The following is a 12,381-nucleotide window of genomic DNA, read 5'->3' as shown; positions in this document are numbered from 1 at the left end:
TTATATCTTTCGCATTTGAATCATCATCCTGTATGACTGTGCCTAATTATACACAGATCAGATATGTTGCCCTTTCATCACAGGGTTTGTAATGCTTTTATAGTTTATGCCAAACCATAATTGCCTGGGTGCACTTGCAAACTAAGTGCCTCCTTAGTCTAGTGTTAGATATTTTGAATTTCCTTAACTTACTTCTACAGATGTCACTTCAATTAAAACTATTCACAGTACTTTGAAAAGTAAACGACAGGTTAAACTAATAAAAAGAAATGAACAGCCACAAGAGGCAGCAGTTCCATAATTTGGATCACAACAAGTTCTAAAGAAGGGCCACTGGACCCAAAACACTGAATCTGCTTTTTCTGCACAGATGCTGCTCGGCTACTGAGTTTCTCCAGCTATTTCTGTTTTGTTGCCCAAATTAGGGCGATATGTTAATTCGCTAGTGTTTGTTGCACTATTAGTTTATTGATGCTTTGGTGCATATTTTGTTCCACTACTTAATTAAGATGCACGTGACACCATTAAATAAGACATGACTTGAGAGTATGCTCACCATTTTGTGAATTAGTTAATTTCTGGCCATCCATTTTCCATTAATGCATTTATATAATGGTGTACCTGCACCCCTCTTACTCATAAGTTAATATTTATTTCTACACTGATTAAATCAAAATGCATCTCTATTCCATTAGTTTAATTACTTGTTGCATAATGATTCACTGCTGCCTGATGCTCTATGATTTGTTGATTTCTGGTGTGCTGATGCATTTGTTGGGGCATCCTTCATCTGTTGATCAAAGCCTGCAAATGCATTTATTCATCGGGTAATTGTTGCAGCTTTTCCATTATTTTAATGATTTGTTGGTGTGATTGCAGCTGTGTATACATATTAATTCACTGGCCACCAATTCAACATTAATTTGTTAGTGTGTGTTGTTCATTGATTTGTTAGTGTCCTCACTGTTGTATGAATGTCTTTGTGGCTGGTGCTTTATTTGACTGAATGTAATGTTAAGGAATCCTGGCAAAATTAAAGTCAAGATTAGGATTGACCTGTCCATTTTTCTCTGAACCTTATTCAGAATCTCCATGACATCCATGTCAGAGGATCATAATTTGAGACTGTACACTAGGTGAATTCTAACGAAGGTTTTGTAAAAGGAAATTATTTTTCTTCTTCTGTCAAGGTCTCCCATTTAATTGAGTTTACTAGCATTGAATTATGCTAGTTGTACAAGAATATTATAATACTTCTTATTTTATATTGGATTCTACCCAAATAATCTTAACATTACAGCACCAATCTCTCACTTTAAGAGACTTTACTAAAGTCGAAGCCAACAGTTTGAATTCCACTGTTATGCTGAAGGAAAATGACTTTTAATGGACTTTATTATAATAGGTTTCAATGTGTTACTTTTCTATCACAGTATTTTCTATACAGCTGTATTTTGGGATTGATGTCATGTTCTGTGTTCCTACGTGTCAACTATGAGCTGAAGATGGTGATGATGCTGATTGCTGTGATAGTTTACAATGTAATTCTTCTGCAAACCCATTCCTCGCTCTTTGATGATTATAGCAAAATGCTGTACGCAACTGTCAAGATGGAGAGGTAAATTTTCTGTAAGGTTACAGTAGTGTGTTGAAATTTTCCTATTGTTTATCATATGTGTGAATCATTTCACCATGGAAGTTTGCTGCAGAGAAGCCATTTAGTCCATCATTTCTTTTCTCACTCTGCTCGAATAATTCAAAACTAATTCTGTTGTGTTAGTCTTTCCTCATAATCCTGCATCTTTCTTTGCTTCAAGTACTTAGCCACCTTGCCATTAAACATTGTGTCTTAATTCTGCCTTGTTGCAATGCTCCTCATTCACTTACAATCTCACAATTTCCTCATTTCACTCTTGTAATGATTTTCAAATTTTTCTTTGTCACTGAATCTCCAACCAGATCCCTTAACCCAGTCAACCTTTGAAAACAACTTACTACATCTCTCTTTAGCTTTCCGTGCTCCACCAAGGTATTAAACCTGATGTCACTATTTTGTTGCGTATAATATACCTCATTTCATTGATAGAAAAAGTGAACAAATTAAGAATATTAAAATGAAAATGTCAGAGCCATAGATATTTTGAAACAATGATTGTGATTGTATCAATTTAGGAAGCTTCAAATAAATATTTTTGTGGTGTATATCAAAAGCTTTGAAATTTTAATGAAGTTTTCCATCATTTTATGTTTGTCATTATAACTAATAGAAACAAATCAAGATGTTTTCACTTGTAATTACTTTTACATGCAAAAGTGGAAGAAATACTAACAATGCAAAAAAGAAGATTGTTCATATAAATTGAATAAATATTGTTGAAAGATCAATAATTCAATATTGGCTACTGCTCTATTTTAATAGTTATGCACTGATGTAATACCAGAAGTTCATTTTGATCATTGGTTTAATGTATATTTTCTTCTCTTTTGTTAGACCCGGTGTACTAAAAGATCTGAAGACAATGGGTGTAATTTCTCTTTTTATCTTCTTCATCACACTTCTTGTCTTGGCCAGACAGGTGAGGAAAACATTTTCTGAATATGAGATTTATTGTAACCATGAAAACAAAATAGACAGGGAGTGCTAAGCAGTAGATGCGTGTGGAAATTGGTTTAAATAGACTTTTAAATAGACACTGTACTAATGAAAAGAGGTTCAATTATACACACCCTGCATTGTTATCATTCAAGGGTTTAATGCAGGGAGTAGTATCTTCCCAGCTTACCTACTAATTGTTGGTTATTTCAATAATATTGAAATAGTTTCAGTTACATTTTGTCTGTTATCATTTAGAGTCATAGAATCATAGAGATGTACAGCATGGTAACAGACCCTTCGATCCAACTTGTCCATGCTGAACAGATATCCCAACCCAATCTAGTCCCACCTGCCAGCACCTGGCCCATATCCCTCCAAACCCATCCTATTCATATACCCATCCAAATGCCTCTTAAATGTTGCAATTTGTACCAGCCTCAACCACATCCTCTGGCAGCTCATTCCATACACGCACCACCCTCTGCATGAAAATGTTGCCCCTTAGGTCTCTTTTATATCTTTCCCCTCTCACCCTAAACCTATGCCCTCTAATTCTGGACTCCCCGACCCCAGGGAAAAGACTTTGCCTATTTATCCTATCCATGCCCCTCATAATTTTGTAAACCTCTATAAGCATACCCCTCAGCCTCCGACGTTCCAGGGAAAACAGCCCCAGCCTGTTCAGACTCTCCCTATAGCTCAAATCCTCCAACCCTGGCAACATCCTTGTAAATTTTTTCTGAACCTTTTCAAGTTTCACAACATCTTTCCGATAGGAAAGAAACCAGAATTGCACGCAATATTCCAATACTGGTCTAACCAATGTTCCTGTACAGCCGCAACATGACCTCCCAACTCCTGTACTCAATACTCTGACCAATAAAGGAAAGCATACCAAACGTCACCTTCACTATCCTATCTACCTGCGACTCCACTTTCAAGGAGCTATGAACCTGCACTCCAAGGTCTCTTTGTTCAGCAACACTCCCAAAGACCTTACCATTAAGTGTATAAGTCCTGCTAAGATTTGCTTTCCCAAAATGCAGCACCTTGCATTTATCTGAATTAAACTACATCTGCCACTTCTCTCCCATTGGCCCATCTGGTCCAGATCCTGTTGTAATCTGAGGTAACCTTCCTTGCTGTCCACTACACCTCCAATTTTGGTGTCATCTGCAAACTTACTAACTGTATCTCTTATGCCCGCATCCAAATCATTTATGTAAATGACAAAAAGTAGAGGACCCAGCACCAATCCTTGTGGCACTCCACTGGTCATAGGCCTCCAGTCTGAAAAACAACCCTCCACCACCACCCTCTGTCTTTTACCTTTGAGCCAGTTCTGGATCCAAATGGCTAGTTCTCCCTGTATTCCATGAGATCTAACCTTGCTAATCAGTCTCCCATAGGGTACCTTGTTGAATGCCTTACTGAAGTTCATATAGATCACATCTACTGCTCTGCCCTCATCAATCTTCTTTGTTACTTCTTCAAAAAACTCAATCAAGTTTGTGAGACATGATTTCCCATGCACAAAGCTATGTCGACTATCTCTGAAGAAGGGCTCATGCCCGAAACGTCGATTCTCCTGCTCCTTGGATGCTGCCTGACCTGCTGCGCTTTTCCAGCAACACATTTTCAGCTCTGATCTCCAGCATCTGCAGTCCTCATTTTCTCCTATCCCTAATCAGTCCTTGCCTTTCCAAATACATGTACATCCTGTCCCTCAGGATTCCTCCAATAACTTGCCCACCACTGAGGTCAGGCTCACCGGTCTATAGTTCCCTGGCTTGTCTTTACCGCCCTTCTTAAACAGTGGCACCACATTTGCCAACCTCCAGTCTTCCGGCACCTCACCTGTGACTATCAATGATACAAATATTTCAGCAAGAGGCTCTAGCTTTCCACAGAGTTCTCAGGTACACCTGATTAGGTCCTGGGGATTTATCCACCTTTAACCGTTTCAAGACATCCAGCACTTCCTCCTCTGTAATCTGGACATTTTGCAAGACGTCACCATCTATTTTCTTACAGTCTATATCTTCCATATCCTTTTCCACAGTAAATACTGATGCAAAATATTCATTTAGTATCTCCTCCATTTTCTGTGGCTCCACACAAAGGTCACCTTGCTGATCTTTGAGGGACCCTATTCTCTGCCTCGTTACCCGTTTGTCCTTAATATATTTGTAAAAACCCTTTGGATTCTCCTTAATTCTATTTGCCAACGCTATCTCATGTCCCCTTTTTGCCCTCCTGATTTCCCTCTTAAGTATACTCTTATAAGGGTTCACTTGATCTATCCTGTCTATACCTGACATATGCTTCCTTCTTTTTCTTAACCGAACCCTCAATTTCTTTAGTCATCCAGCATTCCCTATATCTACCAACCTTCCCTTTCACCCTGACGGGAATATACTTTCTCTGGATTCTTGTTATCTCATTTCTGAAGGCTTCCCATTTTCCAGCCGTCCCTTTACCTGCGAACATCTCCCTTCTGTCAGCTTTTGAAAGTTCTTGCCTAATACCATAAAAATTGGCCTTTCTCCAATTTAGAACTTCAACTTTTAGATCTGGTCTATCCTTTTCCATCACTATTTTAAAACGAATAGAATTATGGTCGCTGGCCCCAAAGTGCACCCCCACTGACATCTCAGTCACCTGCCCTGCCTTATTTCCCAAGAGCAGGTCAAGTTTTGCACCTTCTCAAGTGGGCACATCCACATACTGAATCAGAAAATTGTCTTGTATGCACTTAAGAAATTCCTCTCTATCGAAACCTTTAACATTATGGCAGTCCCAGTCTATGTTTGGAAAGTTAAAATCCCCTACCATAACTACCCTATTATTCTTACAGATAATAGAGATCTCCTTACAAGTTTGTTTCTCGATTTCCCTCTGACTATTAGGAAGTCTATAATACAATCCCAATAAGGTGATCATCCCTTTCTTATTTCTCAGTTCCACCTAAATAACTTCCCTGGATGTATTTCTGGGAATATCCTCTCTCAGCACAACTGTAATGCTATCCCTTATCAAAAATGCCACTCCCCTCCTCTCTTGTCTCCCTTTCTATCCATCCTGTAGCACTTGTATCCTGGGACATTAAGCTGCCAGTCCTGCCCATCCCTGAGCCATGTTTCTGTAATTGCTATGATATCACAGTCCCATGTTTCTAACCATGCCCTGAGTTCATCTGCCTTCCCTGTTAGGCCCCTTGCAGTTTAATTTATTAGTCCTACCTTGTCTCTGCCTGCCCTGACTGCTTGACTCACTTCTGTTCTCAACTGTACCAGTCTCTGATTGATCTCTTTCCTCACTATCTCTCTGGGCCCCATCCCCCCACCTTACTAGTTTAAATCCTCCCGAGCAGTTCTAGCAAATTTCCTGCCAGTATATTAATCCCCTTCCAATTTAGGTGCAATCCATCCTTCTTATACAGGTCACTTCTACCCCAAAAGAGATTCTAATAATCCAAAAATGTGAATCCTTCTCTCATACACCAGCTCCACAGTAGTGCATTCATCTGCTCTATCCTCCTATTCCTGCCCTCACTAGCTCATAGTACTGGGAGTAATCCAGATATTACTACCCTTGAGGACCTCCTTTTTAAATTTCTGCCTAACTCTCTGTAATTTCCTTTCAGAATCTCAACCTTTTCCCTTCCTATATCGTTGGTTCCAATGTGGACAATGACTTCTTGCTGGCCCTTCTTCCCCATGAGAACATTCTGCACCCTCTCTGAGACATCCTTGATCATGGCACCAGGGCAACAACACACCATTCTGCTTTGTCTCTGCTTGCCACAGAAACGTCTATCTGTATCTCTGACTACAGAATCCCCTAATACAATTGATCTCTTGGAAGCTGACGTACCCCTCATTGCATTAGAGCCAGTCTCAATACCAGAAATTTGGCTGTTTGTGCTACGTTCCACTGAGAATCCATCACCCCTTACATTTTTCAAAACAGCATACCTGTTTGAAATGGGTATATCCACAAAAGACCCCTGCCCTAGGTGCCGATCTCGCTCACCCTTCCTGGAGTTAACCCATCTATGTGACTGTATCTGAGACTTTCCCCCTTTCCTATAACTGCCACTCATCACATACTGTTGCTGTTGCAAATTCCTCATCGCTTTGATCTGTCTCTCCAACTGATCACCTCGATCTGATAAGATTCACATCCAACAGCATTTATGGCAGATATAATCCGCAGTAACCCTTAAATTCTCTTTAATCTCCCACATCTGACAAGAAGTACATATCACTGCAAAGGCCATTTTTGCTCCTTCACAATCTACAGACCCAGAAAATAACACTGTCTTATTCCTCTACAAAACACTGCACCAGGTTAAATTAATATCTGTGGCTTATATTTTAAGTTTAATCAAGAGACTTATCTCCAAAAATGTATAATCAAGAAAGAACCCACTGTACTCACTAATGCAGCCTTTCTCTTGGACAGACTTAAAACAACAATTAACTTATCTGATTTTGTGTTGTGAACTTCACCCAAACCGGTTCCTCCAAGATTAGTTGTGAAATTCACTGTTTGTTAATTTTCCCAGATGCACTCCGATGTCCAGCGACACATGAATTCAAAAACAGTAAAGACAGTAACTGTGCAGGTTTTTCTTAATTCTGAACATATAATATCTTTTAAAAAAATAAACAATTTTGAAAAGTGTTCTGGATAGTGGCACAGCATGTTATTAATGTCTTGTATAGAAACATAGGGAGAAATCATTATTTGTTTTAATCGACTTCTGTGATTCTGTGAAAAGCTATACTTCCTTGTGTAAATTTAAGAATGGACTTTGCTGGACTAAAACCTAGCCATATCTAGAGTTAGTTTTAAAAAAGATCCTGTGAATTAATGCACACATCTTTGAGTTTTAAATTACTGCTAATTGTAAACTCTTTATTTTCTTGCCTTTTCTCTCTATAAGCACATCATAGATGGCCACAGGTGTAGATGAGTGCCAAGCAAGTCTGATTAGAGGGCCAGCATCAGTCCTCTGAGACTTTGCCCTGTTTGTTTTAGAAGCTTGTAGATCCTGTTGCTCTCACTTCTCACATCTCCTCACCCCAAACACCCCACAATGTCCCTACATGATCCTAGTGACGCATACATAGCCACTCAGCAGTATTCACTATGAGCAGACCTGGGGAGTAATGTGGAAATAAAACCAAAATAAATTTCGAATAATCTATTTCACACTCATACATATTTAATAGTGGAAAAAGCTTCTATTCATAAAACTGCATGGCAAGGTGCTAATGCAATTTTCCAACCAACACCAGATGACTTTTCAAACAAAGCAGAAGGGTTTTTTTTTAACCCTCATTGACCACTTCTGACCTTTTCTTTTCAATGTTTAAAAAGCTGAGCATTTTTTAGAAATTCAGACCTTGACCGTTGGTCAAACTTTATAAACTTTTCAAGAGCCTTTTCATCTACTCCATTAATTCATGACTCTCACACTGCATTTTAAGATCTTGTGTCAGCCAAAATAGAGTTTAACTCAGTGCAAAGTTGAAATCACCCCATTGAATTTCCCTCTTGTGTGAAATCTATCCTATCCCCTTTCTCCTCCTGACAAAAAAAACAGATATTTTAGAAATTGGGGGTGGACTTCCCCATCTCGATACAGCAATATTCCCAACATTTTAAGGTCCACAGAGTCTTCCTGACTCTATGAAAATCTAACCCAATCTGTCATTTCATCATCTAGTAAAGAGGACTGTGGAGATTCAAAATTAGGTCACCCCTCCTCCAATTTAGTTAGGTCTAATGTTGCCAAAAATGAGATTTTCCAGTAAATATTAAGTAACATATGAGGCTTATAATATTAAAAAGCTCTTTCTACTTCCTCTTCTCTTCCGGCACCCTGTCAGTTAACAATGGTCTGACTTGCTGACTGAGCTCACTTACCATTGCTTCATAGTAACTGACACAAGGTGACCAGAGGCCAGTCAGCTTTGAGATTCCAAATTATTTTGTTGGAGTTATTAAACTGTATTTTAAATTGAAGCAGATAGTCACTTTTTGCTGTAATATTGTATTAAAACACCAAACATTTACAACCACTTTAGTGGTCATTTAGCTGGAAAAATGGCTAGAAATGAACTGTTTGCATGATTCCATCAGGAATGGTTATTGGAGAGTAGAATGTACGCTCAACTCCTACAATCACTGAATAAACAAAGTGTTGGATCCCAATGATCAGGGCTCCTATGCTCCAGGTCTACTTAGTGACACAGTGTATGTTTGGTACTAACACACATGATGAGAAACAAGTACAGCAACTACAGATTGCATGAAACTCCTTGAGATTTTTTTAACATAATTTGAAATGGAAGCCCCTTTTTTACTTAGAAGCTGACTACAGGGAGGGGATTTAATCAAAATCTGTCCTAGTTCCAAATAATCAAGCTTTCTGGTGTACGTTCATTGGGTGTATTGAGGGTCAAGGGATGACCTTGGATACATTGCAAACCCACTATCATAATTTAATTGGTGCCATTGATAGCTGCAAGTTAACAACTCATCAAATCCAATTAATTTTGTTCTGGGCTTTTGTGCTTAGCACCTCTCACTGTAAGTGCACTACCTTATATCTCCCTTGATTTGAAGTTTAGCTATTTTCCTTCCTTGCTGCTAATTCCATATTTGCTGAGTAAACATTGTGTCAGTCATCCTCAGAAGATTGTCAATGTCTTTTCAACTGTTAACATAGTTAGACGAAAGTGAGGACTGCAGATGTTGGAGATCAGAGTCAAGATTAGAGGGGTGCTGGAAAATCACAGCAGGTCAGGCAGCATCTGAGGAGCAGGAAAATCGATGTTTCGGGCAAAATTCCTGATTAAAGGCTTTTGCCCGAAACGTCAATTTTCCTGCTCCTCAGATGCTGCTTGACATGCTGTGCTTTTTCAGCACCACTCTAATGTTAACACAGCATGACACAACGGTAGGGTAAGGGTGACAATGAAAGTCGCCCTGGTGCATTCCAGGTTGATGGAAGTTGACTGGTGTGACTGACCCCTTGAACAGTTTATGAATGAATCCATTACAGAAAGGCCATCCTCTCTGTAGCTGCTGATCCAATGAGAGGGCTCAGCAATGTTACCAAGAGCAATGGTCATTCCTGAAGCACACAAGGAGACCTGGGATCTTCACAAGAGAGGCTGAAGAAACTGTTAAACAAAAAATAAAAAGATTTATCAGCATTGTGACCCTGGAGAGATCTGTGGGGGTCTGGGGCAATGGTGTAAGCCCATAAAACCCATTTCAATGTGGCATTTGTTCTGTGCAGTGCACAATTCGCACATTACACAATGACGTAGAGAGTCTGCAACCATATGGATGCACATTTTCACTTGAGCACTTGAGTACAATTGCTTTACAGTTTCGGTGTCAGCAAACATTGCCTTCAAATTGAAAACTTTAATTTATATTGCTGCTCTTAACTCTTCCAATCAAAGTGTAACATTTTACATTTCTCAGCATTAAATTTAATTTGCTTAATGTCTGTCCATTTTACCAGTCTTGCTATATTCTCCTGATGTAATTTATTACTCCCTCATTAATCACTATATTTTTGAATTTCATATTTTGCATATACTTTGAAATTGTGCCTGTATATAAATTATCATCAATATATTAAAAAGTTGATGGTAGCCATTATGTGGAGATGCTGGTGTTGGATTGGGGTGGACAAAATTAAAAATCACAAAACACCAGGTTATAGTCCAACAGGTTTATTTGGAAGTACTAGCTTTCAGAGCGATGTTCCTTCATCAGGTAACTGCACTCCAAAAACTAGTGCTTCCAAATAAACCAGTTGAACTATAACCTGGTGTTGTGTGATTCTTAACTATATTAAAGTTAATATAGTTAACTAACATCAAACATAGGGGGAGCATCACTGTACATTTAAAAAGCATTTGACACTACTTTCTGTTTTCTGTTCATTAACTTGTTTTCATATTATCATTGTCTTTTTTTTTATTTAACCTATTTTTATAATCAACTTGTTCAGAGATGTTATTACACACCTCTGCCATTGTTTCTTTGTTCCTGTGGGTTGCAATTGTGCTAACAAGTACTTTATCAAACACCTGCTAAATGTTCATGTCCACTCCTTCAGTCATAATAAACTTGTCAACTTTATCATTACGTCTCGAAAGAACTTCGTCAAGTTTGTCAAATATGATTTGTTATTCACAAATTTGTGACATTTTTAATTCATTAGCCCTTATTTTACCAAACACCAATTAATTTTCTCTTGGATTATTGTCTCTAACAGCTATCCCATCATCAAGTTAAACTGATTAGATCTATAATTGCCAGACTTATCCTTCTTCGCTTATTTACACAAGGGTTTAATATTTGCAGTCCTCTGATCCTCTGGGACCATGCACTCTTGTGGCACAGTGATATATCACTACCTGTGAACCAGGATGCCTGGGTTCAAGTCCTACCTGCTTGACAGGCATGTAATAATAGGTTGATTAAGAAAATATGTTCTCTGGGACCATCCCCATATACAAGGAGGATTGAAAGATTGTAACCAGAATCTCAGCATTTTTCAACCTTACATCCAGTTTAGTAGATCTAGTACATAGAGTGATGGCGAGAGTCCCCAAACATCCAGAAACATTCAATCACAGCAACTACCAATTGGACAACCATTTTCTCCAAACATGGAATGGTCAAAATGTCTGAGGTGCTAGCTGTCCAATCGCAGGCTGCTCTTTGCCTGTGCTTTTGAGGGAGTGATGCCATGGATCTGTGGCATGTGGCATTATGTTTCATGGTTAGTACATCAGAATACCTTTGAGAGACAAGCTCTTGATATTGTTATTTTACCATAGCATGTGACCTGACGGTATAAAAGTCTAATACTTCATCTTACTCTAGGATCACTTGATGCATGACATGGATTAGCAGTACACTCCTCTGTTATAACCTATTAGATTACTATTAGTCCAGACTCTTAGCTGTCTGAAAAACTTGATACTTGTGTGTATAGTCAGCTGTTATGAATGTCTGTTGGATTCTTCAACTCCATGATATTCACACCCAGTTATATAACACGGGATAACATAAGCATCATCTTTTAAAATAAAAGACCCTCATGGAGGCAAATTCAGAGCAGGGATAAGGACTACAAAGGGAGCAGAGGAGCTGTAAAGTGGAATGTGCAATTTTGAATCTTTCAACTAACTCATAACCAAGAAAAATTGAAGTCTCCGAGGTAGTGAATCCCTTGCAAATTAAACTGGTGTCCCTAGCTTAAGGTTATAGATGTTCAGAAGATCTTAAATCGAATAGTGGATGTTACTGTGATGAACACGATGAAATGGATAATGTAACAATGAAGTTTTATTTCACAATGATTTACGTTGTGTGTTATCAGACTTTAAAGCTTCTCACATACTGTGAGTTACCTAAGATGCAGTGACTATTAGAGACATAACTGCAACTGTTTACCTGTGACCTCCACAGAAAATAGTGGTGGATGGAGTTACCTTAGGGATGTCTAAGGGACATTTACATAAGCATATGAATTTGCAACGAATGGAGGGATACAGACCAAGAGCAGACAGAAAGGATTAGTTTAATTTGGTGTCATGTATGGCACAACATCCCGAAGGGCTTGTTCCGTGCTGCACAGTTCTCTGTTCTATGTTTGTTTTTTTGTGCTGTGTTTTCTCACTACCTTCTGGAGAGAGTTCAGTTATTAGGCAGCGGCGACAATGTGTGGCAGTGACTGGGGC

At 38.8% G+C, this 12,381-nt stretch overlaps 1 protein-coding gene across 5 annotated transcripts in view; it reads left to right on the top strand.

Moving 5' to 3' along the window:
* Positions 1-12,381, top strand: part of adcy2b (adenylate cyclase 2b (brain)) — a 627,652-nt gene that overhangs the window by 569,403 nt on the left and 45,868 nt on the right. For all 5 annotated transcript variants that reach the window (XM_087986815.1, XM_087986818.1, XM_043689618.2 and 2 more), the window contains 2 exons: positions 1,434-1,618; positions 2,492-2,576. In XM_087986815.1, the coding sequence (XP_087842941.1) occupies positions 1,434-1,618; positions 2,492-2,576 (270 nt within the window). The remainder of the gene's footprint in view (positions 1-1,433; positions 1,619-2,491; positions 2,577-12,381) is intronic.

This window comes from Chiloscyllium plagiosum, unplaced genomic scaffold (assembly GCF_037043375.1).
Source record: "Chiloscyllium plagiosum isolate Xiang-an unplaced genomic scaffold, Cpla_swu_hap1 HiC_scaffold_5, whole genome shotgun sequence".
In the NCBI taxonomy this organism is placed as follows: domain Eukaryota; kingdom Metazoa; phylum Chordata; class Chondrichthyes; order Orectolobiformes; family Hemiscylliidae; genus Chiloscyllium; species Chiloscyllium plagiosum.
Note: the sequence above shows the minus strand (reverse complement) of the source record. Positions and strands in the feature narration are given on the sequence as shown.